This window comes from Glycine max, chromosome 20 (genome assembly GCF_000004515.6).
Source record: "Glycine max cultivar Williams 82 chromosome 20, Glycine_max_v4.0, whole genome shotgun sequence".
Classification (NCBI taxonomy): Eukaryota; Viridiplantae; Streptophyta; class Magnoliopsida; order Fabales; family Fabaceae; genus Glycine; species Glycine max.
Window position 1 is genome coordinate 41,672,182 of NC_038256.2, and position 12,512 is coordinate 41,684,693.

The 12,512-nt window shown below is 32.9% G+C and overlaps 1 protein-coding gene across 1 annotated transcript; it reads right to left on the bottom strand.

Moving 5' to 3' along the window:
- Window positions 1–6,888: 6,888 nt before the first annotated feature.
- LOC100815051 (patatin-like protein 6) lies at window positions 6,889–11,903 on the bottom strand. Its single transcript, XM_003556183.5, has 4 exons — window positions 11,635–11,903; window positions 10,261–11,509; window positions 9,016–9,332; window positions 6,889–7,226 (listed from the first exon to the last, which is right to left on the bottom strand). The coding sequence occupies exons 1-3, from the start codon at window positions 11,748–11,750 to the stop codon at window positions 9,063–9,065; spliced, it is 1,635 nt and encodes a 544-aa protein (XP_003556231.2). The 5' UTR covers window positions 11,751–11,903; the 3' UTR covers window positions 6,889–7,226; window positions 9,016–9,062.
- Between the last annotated feature and the right edge of the window lie 609 nt (window positions 11,904–12,512).

Consider the following 12,512-nt stretch of genomic DNA (forward strand, 5'->3'; position numbering starts at 1 on the left):
AAAACATAATCAATCCTAAAAAAAATAAAAATTTCAAAATCTATCCAACACACTTCAGTCACTTTCTTTCTATCACATTCAACTCTTCAAGATAACGACCAATAATGTTTAGTAGAAGAAATATACATAATGAAGAAATTAAATGTCATCGAATTGCTTTCAGTCAGATAATGGCTCTCAAATTGTAGTTTTTGTTACTATCCATAATGATGACTCGTTGAGACGACAGCTTATATTTTTGTGAAATGTCGTATTTGCACGAATTGACTTTATAACATCTAGCACTAGTACATAGGAACCTACCTTAAATAATATTTTCTTTATGATAATATTGTTTTATCTTTAATAATATTAATATTAATTGTTACTGACTTTTGTTAGAACCATGTCTGGTCGGTTTTAGATAGTTATATTCACCATATGGTGTGTTTTATATTAGAAGTTTATCAAATTTCTCATTACAATTAATCACATGTCACATTACAATTAATGTTTATTTTCTAACTAATCCGGTCGTTACAACTGAAGGATCTGCATCGGAATATCTGATAAGATATGCCTAATGACAGCTTTTATTTATTTATTGAAATTATATACAACTAAACTATTCCTTTCTTAATATTTTGGTTAACGGAACCTTTCTAGTTTCTTCCATTATATAAGACCAAAATAAATTATTCAATAAAAAGGATATGTTAATAAATCACCTTAGAATATTATCATGTGCGGAGAGCAGTGAATTTTTAGGTCATTCATATTTTTCAATCGAGCGACATATCTTTATATCGAGTTTATGATAAAAACACAATTAGTTATGGTTAAATTGACAGATAATTTTTATGGCAAATCAGTGGTATTAAATGGGTCTATTCATCATCAACAAGATTTTTAGTTTAACCAATGAGATTATAGTGTGATGAATAACAATTTAACTCTTCGCTAAAAAAGATATTCATATTTAGTCATAATCTAATATGGTTACGTACCGGTCTAAGAAAAAAAATAATTATGTAGCATGTTTTATGCAGTGCAATATAATATTGCACTGCATTTTTTTTTCTGTCATAAAATGTAGTACATTATATTTTTACCAACAAAATTGTATAAGGCTAAAGAAAGAGGGAGGGATATTCTATTTGACCAATATATTGACTCTTGGTTTACAGTTCAGAAATTTAAACATCTAATGAATCTCTTTTTTTTTATATATATATATATATATATATTGAGGTACTTTCGTAATTCAGGTTTAGTTGTTTTATGAAGGTTGTAGGCCATACATAGTAAACATAAAATATACACGAGAAGAGTAATTAATCAAAATAAAGGGTTGTTATCTAGATCTCGACTTGAATTTAACATCTGTTATTCTGCTAATAAATCTTAGAATTCTGGATTTTATATTTTGTAAAATAACTAGTATATATGAATATTATCGTACTACGGATAAAAATGTTAATATTATTGTAGTATTAAACAAACCTGTATTTGTGTTAAGTTTATTGTGTGTTTAATAACAAATCGGAATTTTCCTTATCAAATTACCAAGCATATTAAGACGACAACCAGATGTCTAGATTTAAACTCAAATTAAATGCATATCTTAATTAATTAGCACATAAGTATGCAAGACAATTGAGAAATACTTAACAAATGTTTGAATGCATAATTAATCATGGTATGGATTAATTCTACACGCTTTTCCTCCCAACAAATAAATTCACAATTGAATCGTGCACATCCTTCAATATTTATACCTAGTTAATTCGGTCCTTGTCTGTTGCAAATTTCAGTGACTTTATTACTGGTAAATTAAACCACCGTACCAAGTCCACGTATCATTCCAATTCATTCTTTTATATTGTGTTGTGAAAGCGAAACATCACTTTATCATATATTCTTAAAAGATTCAGCGTGCAGAACTTCACTTCATGTTGAAGTTGAACTCTCTAATCAACCCAATAAGAAGTTTTTTGCAAGCACGGCACTTAAATAGGGACTTAATCTCTCACATTATTCTTAATTATTTTTTGTGTCATCACTTTCAGTTAGCAACCCTTCAAATCCAATATCAACAAGCTAGAGCCAGCCATATATATGATTGATTGCCTTTTCATTAATTATATTTCAGCTCACATATGATGACTGAAGAGAGAAAAAAGCGAGACCGAGCAATTAGTAATGTAAATTGTTTGTTATTTGAACACTAAATGGAATTATTTTGTGCGGAGGATAGAGCTCTAATGAGGCACCTTTTGTCATTATCATCGTGATCATTTTCACTGTTATTATAATCTAATTTAATTGAGTTTAGTAGGAGGTCGTGTATGGTGGCCCTATGAGCGTGCTAATCCCATTAATAATGATAACGGGTGTGAAGATAGCAAAAATGCCCAAATGGAAGAAGGATAAGCCAATAATTTTGAATAACAAAAGAAAGATCCCATTATGAAGTTGTCATCCATAAAGACCATAATGATATTTAATTTAAATATATGTTAACCAGTGTCTTTAGGATTTTTATTAAAATGCTTGAAATTGTATTGTTAATAATTTTTTTGTGTTCTCTTATAATTTTTAATTTTTTAATCAATATCATTAGTATATTACTTATAGTTCCTTTAATTTATATATGCAAAGTAAGGGGAAAGGGTGACCCCAAATGACAAATTAAAGATAATTAGCCCTGTGGTTGTAGGCAGTACCAAACAAAAGAGCATCAAAATTAATATATATGAAGATATAAGTAGGTTATCTAGACAATAGGCATATACACGGAAAAGATGAATAGCCCTAAAGAACATGACAAAAAGGGAACTACCCACTATTATTTTTCTTAAAACAATGACTTAGCACCAGCTACAATGACTTTAAAAATGACTTATTCGTGAACAGATTGCCCTCCCACTAGCTAATAGCTATCACCTATAATTCTAGGTCCATATTAACTTCATTATCTCTTTAATTTATAGGATATCCTTCCCTCACTTTCTCCCCCAAAAGAAAAGAAATTTTCCACTTTCCAAACAGGAAATTTATAAGTTAGGACTTCCTCCAATATAGCTACTTTCTTTTCTAACCTCGTGACTCACAGTGTTCCACCGATTGGTTAATTAGATGGTAACATTTTTTTAATCATGTATGAACAATATTCTTGAGGCTCTTTTTCGTTAAACCTAGTAGGCTTAATCTGAAATTAGTAAAGACCATATAAGCCGCTTTATCTGAATATATTATATGGTATCTTTCACATATTGAATAGTGGAAAAGATGGGCAAAGCATCCTATTATGAGATGCTAAATGTGATCAAAGCAAGACAAAAATGTCAACAAAGCAACAATTGACAAGAATCAATCAATTTATCTTTATGTTTGTTTGATTAGTAGAGGGCTATTTAATTATGGGTGGGAAAATGATCAAGGGAAAAGTATCTTTCTGTAAGATAGGACTGAAAGGATCAAACAGTGGTGTAAGATTTTTGATACATGATTACTCAGAAATTGCAAAAACAATTAATTGAATAGTTGGTATAAACACTATATATATTAACCTAACTTTTTTCACTGGAATAGTAGAACATATTTCTTGTCTGCTCATGCATGTGAAACAATGGGTCATGGTTTAGTCTTTTACGGCAGCTTAGGCAGATTGATATATTCGTCCAAATTAAATCCTAGAGGTTTAATTTATTATCCTGAAAAATAACATCTGTACTAATTGAGACGTTTCATTAAATAAAATACTTTTGAATAAATATAGGATTAAGTCATACGTTTGTAATGTATGCTTTTTAATATATATATATATATATATATAAATTAAAATATAAAAATACATGCATTTAAAATTTTGAAGAATCTTAAAATTTTGAAGTTTTTTTAAAATTAGTTTAGTTGATATATAAAAGATTCTCTTATTATTTATTTACAAACATCTCGTTATGTTTAATATTGATTGAAAAAACAAAATATTAATTAAGTAATTAAGAAAATAAAATTTATTTTATTGTATAACTAATTAAAAAGATTATTAATTTGAATCGTCACATAATGAAATAACAAATACATGATTACATAATTAAGAAAAAGGACACTTGTAGAATATTATTTATTTAACTCACACATAGTTTCGTCTTTGGAATATTCATTTTTTCTATAATTCTCTTGGAGAAGAGGACTAAGGGTGATTCATGACATGCATGGGTTAAGTAATAAATAGATGTGCTCGTTATTGTCAATTTCTTTGTTAGACTTTTGAATTACGTTTACTTAATAAGGATATAGGATTGATCGTTTAACTAAATAAATAGGATCATCCAACATCTATAAATGGCATTGGGTTCAATTATATTTTGTAATCTCTCGTTGATAGATCATTATCAAATCGTCGTTGAGGTTAATGAACTTCTCTCGTTGCTAAATTTGTACCCTCCAGAATGTGTCCACTACAAAGTAAAATTTCTATCCAAAAGCCGAAATGTCAACAAATCAAAGGGTCCAACAACAAGTCCTAAAAGTTAAAACGTACGTTACCCTCAATTACAGGGATTGCAAAGAAAAGTAATGGCCACCAGATCATCTTCTTATTATGCTTTCACTTCCTGTTTTTTTATCTGTCAGCTTTGAATCCTATTGCCTCACAATGTTTTGATTGTTAGAAACCCACTGTCGATTCAAAGACACAACAAAATTGAGAGTTTAATTTGTATCTAGTAAGTGTAAATGGAATCTACACTATCAATTATGAGAAGGGTTAAATATTTTTTTAATTTTTATAGTTTAGTATTTTGTGTCTGTCTTTTTGTAAAATTATTTTTTATTTTAGTTTCAGTAAATTATATTTATTTTATTTTTAGTCTTTAAAATATTTTAGATTAACGTTTAGATTATGAAAAAAAAACATTATCTAAAATATCATACAGATAAAAAATAAAACAAATATAATTTGTGAAAACTAAAAATAAAAAAACATTAAATTATAAGAACTAAAAAAATGTCTAATTACTTTTCAAACATCATTAAATATAAATTTTGAGATGACTATTGTTGCATATATAAAAAACCATTTTCTGAAAAATAACAATTTTTTGCTTTTATCTGAACGTTCGTTTGAGGGGATTGACACAGGAAGACAAACACACTAAAAGCCATCAAATAATAAACGAAACACAGCCTTAGCTTTATAAAACTCGTTTTAATACAAATCAAATTGTTTCATTGACTACTCAATCAGGCACTTAATTAGTAGGAATTTATTTGATTTTATTGTGAGTCTTAATTAAGTTTATTTTTTAATAAAAAAATAACTATTTCATAATTTTATAATTTTAGATATTTAGTTTCAATTCTTTTATAATATTAAATTTTCAAAACTCTTCTCATTTAACTTCTCCAAAATAATTAGGAAACATATATTACATGAATTGACATTAGTTTATAAAAAAGTTGAATATCTGATTTTCTTATCTCCTCCGGTAAGTAGTTTTTGATATAAAAAAAATTGTTCAAACAAAACCTTAGTGCTTAAAGCTATAATGTCGATTTGAGCTCATTATAACAATTATTCTTATTTTCCCTCTGTTTTGTAAATAGAACCAGCCGTAGCGCATGAAGACGAAGATCTCATGAGTTGAGCATGCACAAGGACCATAAAAATAACACTCTTCCATAAGCCACACAATGCATAGAGAAGAGCCCCGAGGACACTTGATAAAAATAACAATATAAACAAAACAACATCGCCATTTCACTTTTCCAAATTTCAAATCAGAACTCATTACAAATTACTCCCTCCCTATCAAATTATATATGACGTTTTAGAGAAGAAAATTTACTTGAATCTATACTTTATTCAAGTAATATATAAAAAGAGTAAATGAGTTATAAATTAAAGAGATAAATAATACTATTATATTAGAAAATTATCTCTTTTTTTTAAAAAATTCAACACATTAATTACATTTCTAAATACATTTATCAAAACCTTACATGTCATAAAAAGTATAAAAAAAGGTCATATTGACCTTGGAATTAATTTATATTCTTACAAGATAAAATATAAAATATAGATAAAAAAATAAATAAATTTTATGAAATAATGTTTTCAATACACCACATTATAATTTTGATAATTTTTTTCTATTAATCTTTTAATCAATATATTTAGACTCTGTAACCAGATCTTAAAAGCTAAAATAAATAAAAACTTCTATAAAGGATCACAACATTTAATATGATCTTGGTCACAACATTTCATATGTTTTTAATAGACTACTATATGAGAAATAGTTGTTGCGAAGTTGAATAACATTATTATTATGAATAATAAAAAAATTAAATATTTAATACAATTGTATACTCAAAATTTAAAAATTTGAGATTATTATTAAGATAGAATCATGTGCCAATCAATCCACCGTTTAGTGATATAATTTTTATTTTTATTTTGTATACGATGATTATTGAAATTTAAACATATAACCTCATGTATTTATCTCAATCTTTCACCAGATCGATCGACCCTAGTGGGTCAGTAATACAACATTTAATATGTTAATGTTAATAAAAATTTTGTTACTTTTGATTTCTTATCCGATAGTTCAAAGCTAAGAATATGATTGGCCATCCATCGTCACGGGCGACAGTGATGATCATTAAAAAAAGATACACACTCAACATAACCATGCTAAGAAATAAAAAAACAGTAAGAACAATTAAAAACAATCTTTGGTCAGAGACAAGTGTGGCCACATATTTATAATTTATAATAACAACGTAGCCCACCACCTCCATAGTTTCTTTGAAGCATCGATAAAAACATTTTTAATATGAAAAAGAGATTTACAAAATATCCTTAAGAAGAAGAAAGTAGAATGGAATGGAAGAATGTAATCCAATTTACCACCCTGAATTCTCATTTTAAAAATAAAACATTCACACTTGATTCATGTTTGACCCTAAAAAGCTTCAACTCAGACACTGGCTTTTTCTTTCTTCGTTTCTTACCCTAATAGAAAGGTAGAGTGGACACCACAATGTCTGTCCACTAGAGGGCAAAGTATCCCACAAAGATTTTCCACCCTTTTTACACCACTTGTCCTTTTCACTCGACTCCCTAACCTTCTTTGTCTATCCTGAAAAGAAAAGCTGCTATACTACTACTATCTGCCTTTTTCTTTTCTTGTTTTTTTTCCCTTGCTCCTGCTTCCTCCTATATCGGTTTTTCACTGCAAGAAATAAAACCTGACGTCAAAATCTTTCACATACAATTCCCATGAGATACAACAAGAATTTTGCCATTGACAAGATGAAATTCTTTAAACTTCAAGAATTAGTCAAAATGAAAATAATTAGATGCTTTAGATTTTAATTTCTTAGAACCCCATTGGCTGTTGGGGTTGGCAAACATAATCATTTGAGAGTTTCAAAGGAAAAAAGGAATATGTTTGGATTTTTGAGCCTGTGTTGAACATTCTCTCTTCTAGGGGACATGTGAGCAGTGATCTAATAGTGAATACCTTTTGTTCAGTTATTTTCTTTTTTTAAGAAAAAAAATCCCGCTCAAGTACTCATGCTTTGGAATCTCCATTTCTTGTTCCCTTCATAGTCAGAGTTCCCCGAATCCAGCAAACCAATTTCTTTCTCTCTGACTGCCCAAATGTTCTTTATTTAGTCAATAGTATGTAATAAAGTTAATTTCCCATATGATACCCCAGAAACATACTTATAAAAAGAGCCGCATTTTACTCAATTAAAGTATGGAAATTTGGTTTCTGTGAAATCTCACAGAAAATTAAGTGGTTCGAATAATAATCTACAAATTCAAAAAAGTTGATTGGGCCTAGTAATTAATTCAAGGGCCTAGAAAACTACCATCTTAGGTCGGAAAAAGATAAGAGAGATGTGCAACCAGATATACGGATCGAATGAGGAAACAAGATACGACAAACCGCAGAAAAAGGAGCCTACTTAATTAGGGGTATGACCTACAACTACTGAATACTAGAATTTCAAGCAAGTTACCTCAATGACCTCTGCACATGCAGTTACAAGTTAACTAGTAGTTAAGAATCTCAATACATAATTTGATTTACTCTGAAGAGCAAATTTAATAGTCAACCACCCCAATTTTTTATAAATGAAACCAACCAGCCACCCTTGGCATCATGACATGAAGAGGCACCTTTTCAGGACTACGGAAATACTTTTAAGGGTGTCCCGCCATGATCTCATTCTTTATGATCCAAATACCCTCTTAACATCTTCCAAGTTCCCACCCTGCTTTTCCCCTTTTGAAATAAATTGACCACAATGCCCTTTTCCCAATACTAACATAAGTGTCGGTGGCCCGACATCACCTATGTTCTTTCATCTTCCTTCAATACGACATATAACAACAATTGCTTGTCAAAAAGATTTGATAATCTATACTGAGCTAATAAGGAGACAACTTTGACAAATTCACGTCCACGCATACACAGAAGCTGACAAATTCAGCACCTGTTCTTGATAACAATTCTTTGCTAGTCAATGAAATTCAATTGGGGTAGTTAGGATGAACCTGTATGATATTTCACTACAAGACATCCACAAGTAGTGATCATCCCCCACCAATTAAATTTACCGATACTATGTTCAACATTTCACCCCATCACCAAAGTTTCCCCAGAGAACAGAAAAAGATAAATATAAACCCAAAAAAAAGGAAGGGGTTCAGTAGGTAAACATACTTTCAAGTAACTAACGAAATACCTGACCAGGAAAAAGAATTTAAGAATGTTATACTGTCATACATCGACGACATAAATGCTTGTGATTTGATTAAATGAAGCTATTAGAAAATGGGATTAGTTGTGAGCAATGTAATGTAGGGCATGCATGATTAATTAAACAGTAAAAACAAAAACACCTGAGTAGTAGTACTTTATTGCCATCATTATTTTAATTAAGATGCCTTCCCTTTGGTAATTTATTCAGCGGGGTCCCCGAAAACGCTTTCTTTGAAAGAGTGGTTACCTTTTTCTTTAGGTTGATTCTTTGAACTGTTGTTGGCCATGGATGGCCTAAGTCGCTTTTGGGTTAGCTTGCTTGAAAGCAACAGTGGGAGCTATTCTGCAGCTCCTCCTCTGATGCTCCTGAACAAGTTCTCCAGCAAACCAGTCAAGTTTCTCGAAGTTACTCTGCTCCCCAATTCTCTTTCCTCCAAACAGAACAGACTCTACATTCTCCTGCTTCAACATCTCCTCTGCTATTCCTATCAGCATCTTCACATTGCCGGGACTTGAATCTGTATCCACATTGGGTCCACATCGCCCCATACTTGACCCATTTGCCTGTCACAATAATGTAAAAACTAAAATATACCCTAGTAAATATTGCTTACACTCAGCTCTATAATGGTGTCAGTAAGATTTCAATGCCAGCCAGCTGCCAGCATCATAAATTCAAATGAAAAGGACAAAATGAAAGAAATTAAAAGACGAGATACACGCATTAATCGCGATTTAAATCCAACCCGTTTGGTGATCACAATCCCAACCGATATGGAATGGGCTTTTATTATTAGTTATACCTAAAAAATTAAAAGAGGTGTATTTCTATACTACACACGACACAGCTCTAATTAAGAAAGAGTCACAAATGGGCATTCATTCAATCCAACTGAGAATGCCAAATAGCATTTGTATCCATTTTCCATGGTATAACTATAACGAAAACTAAGTTGATCAAGAATGGCAAGGTTTCCTTAACATTGATACACAAAACAAAATCGACAAAAAGCATTTCATTAATTAACACCCATCCATCAATGGATATCCCCCTAACAAGTCCAAATCCAGCTATGCTATTGCTACCCCCATACATACTCATCCAACTTGCTAGCTACATCCAGACAACACACAACAGAAACCCCACACCCCTTACCCTCCGGCTGGTGTGAAATTGACTCCATTTAATATCCCCTTAACGTTTATGAATTTCACAAACTCAACCAGTTACCACAAATGAGAAAGAATAAAATTGAAAGCCATTATCAGTTTCCTTTTTACCATTTATTCAAACCATAATTGTGACAACTGACAATTTGACTAACCACAAAATTGACCCATCCAAAATAAATAATATTAATAACTAAATGTCAACTAATGTTCTAGGTTAAGAAATTAAAAAAAATTTCACTCTTCTGTTCACAATAAATATTTTCTTTTAATTTGATAACTAATGACAACAAGACCCACAATAATAATAATAATAAAATACCTGAATGCGGACATAATTGGTGCTGCGGCACTGACCAAAGGCCATGGCGACGGCCTGGTCGACGAGGTCGGAGGAGCCGTCGCCGGAAATGAGGGCCATGGGCCGGGCCCAATCCTTGGCCTTCCAGCGTTTGACTCGGTCAAAGTCGTAACTCACCTCCAATAGTTGACCCGTTCCGAGGGACAGAACAAGAAGGTCCTCCACGCCTCGAACGAACGGAAACTCTTGCTTGTTATGCAGCACGTGCGTGATTGCCGCGCCCGTTGGGTTACTCATCGCTAACCCTCCGTCCACGGCCACGCACTTCGTCTGACCGTCCACGGACCGCATCTGGACCGGTTCGAACAAACCCGGTCCGGCCGAGGTCGCACGACACACCTCCCACAACCGGAAGTCGAAGCTATCCGTTTCCAACGCGTCCGCACGTGAGAACAAAAACGGCGCCGTACTCGATAAGTCGTAGCACGGAATCAAAACCGGTTTTATAGTGTCCTTTAGAGTCAAACTCCCACCCTTCTCCGCCGTGAACGCTTCCTTCACCGCTTTCTCCAAACCTGCCGTCGCCGACGACACCGAGCCGGAGTCGCCGCCGGACAATATTTTCTTCAGGAACCCGCGGTTGCTGGCGCCGCCGCCCGCGCGGTAGAATTTGTTTCCTTTCTCGGCGAGAAACCGCCACGTATCGTCGGCGGAGAAAATCGGGCGGCGGTGGTCCTTGGTCGCGAAGAGCATCGCGGTGAAGATGCCGCCGACCCCGGCGCCGGCGGCCACGTCGAAGTAGTCGGCGATGGTGGCGCTCTGGTCGCCGGATTTCTTCTTAAGCGCGGCTTCCAGGTAGGCGAGGGCTTTTCCGGCGAGAATCCCGCGCATGCCGCCGCCGTCGATGGCAAGAATGCATATCTTGCCGCGCTGGTTCTTGACGGAGGAGACGCCGTTCACGGCGGCGGTAGCCGCCGGAGTTTGAGATTCCGGCTTCGTAGGTATTTGTTTGGGGAACCAGAGCTTTGGATCGTCGTAGCCGAAGAGGAACTTGCTTTCGAGAATGGAGAAGATTTCGTAACTAAGCTTATCCGTCTCAATGCTCGGTTCTTGCATTTCCAACTCGTTACTACAATCCATTTTTTCTCTCTTTCTCTTTTCCTTGAAAATTGGGAATTTTTTTTGAAACAAGGCTTTTTTCTTTTTCTTTTGTTCTCTTTCTGGCGTGGTCTTTAAAACATCTTGCGCGTGTATTGCATGCAGTTTGAATCTGCGTGTCAAAATAAATCACCTACCTATAATAAAAAAGTGAGAGGAAAATGAATTTAATTTGAGGAGAAGGGGTTTTGGTTTAGAAGAAGATTGAAAGGAATTAGAACATTCGAAAACACATACCTCATTTGACAAGAATGCTCAACCAACCAAGATGACAAATCCCAAACACAAATATATACTATTTGTCTCAGTTCTAAAACATACAACACTCGCTTTCTTTGGGTCTCTGAGTTCATTTGCCGAAAGTAGCTAAGCTTGCTCCTCTATGTAAACATGAAATGGAAGCAAGCAACAAGACCAGAAAATGCCAAATCAGCACAGCTGCAGCACCATATGCATATTATAATAATTTACTGTTGGGCAGGCCTCTCTAGTTCTCATAACAAACAATAAAGAGAGAGGTGGTGATGAAATAGGCGTCCTCAACTCAACTACGGAGAATTACAAAAATGTGGGTCCCACAGCAGGAATTGTGTTTGGAGCATCCTCACCAATGAGCAACCGCCACTTGTACACCGTCAATCTTGGTGCTTGCCATCCATGGCTCAGATTGCACCACCACTATTCCTCCGTGATCAACGTTTCAATTTCCCAATTTCTAACGCCTCCACTTCATATTCATCCCAATGCAACCATGTAACGCCTATCTTATTAATTCAAATCAAAAGTCAATTTTACAATTTTATTTAATACTAAAATTGTACTCCCTCTCCTCTATAATATATGAATGTTTTAAGTATTAAAAAATATAATTAATTTATTGAATTTAAAAAATATTAGATAACTTCTTAATTTATTATTTTTTTTTATTAATGATTCATTTATTTTTCCTGTATATTACTTTCACTAAGTATTTATTAAGGGTATCTTAAAAAAAAGTACTTAATATAGTATTGATTTTATAAAATGACATATTTTAGAATAATTTTTTCCTAAAACATCATATATTATGGAACAAAAGGAATATCTAACAACAACAAAATTATTAGTTTTTTTTT

What these genes read in the sequence shown, in the direction of transcription:
- LOC100815051 (XM_003556183.5), bottom strand. Translation starts at nt 11,750, where the DNA reads ATGAACTCAGAGACCCAAAGAAAGCGAGTGTTGTATGTTTTAGAACTG. An exon ending in GAGCATTCTTGTCAAATGAG is followed by an intron (nt 11,510 to 11,634) that starts GTATGTGTTTTC and finishes TTTGACACGCAG; the next exon opens with ATTCAAACTGCATGCAATAC. An exon ending in CCAATTATGTCCGCATTCAG is followed by an intron (nt 9,333 to 10,260) that starts GTATTTTATTAT and finishes TTATTGTGACAG; the next exon opens with GCAAATGGGTCAAGTATGGG.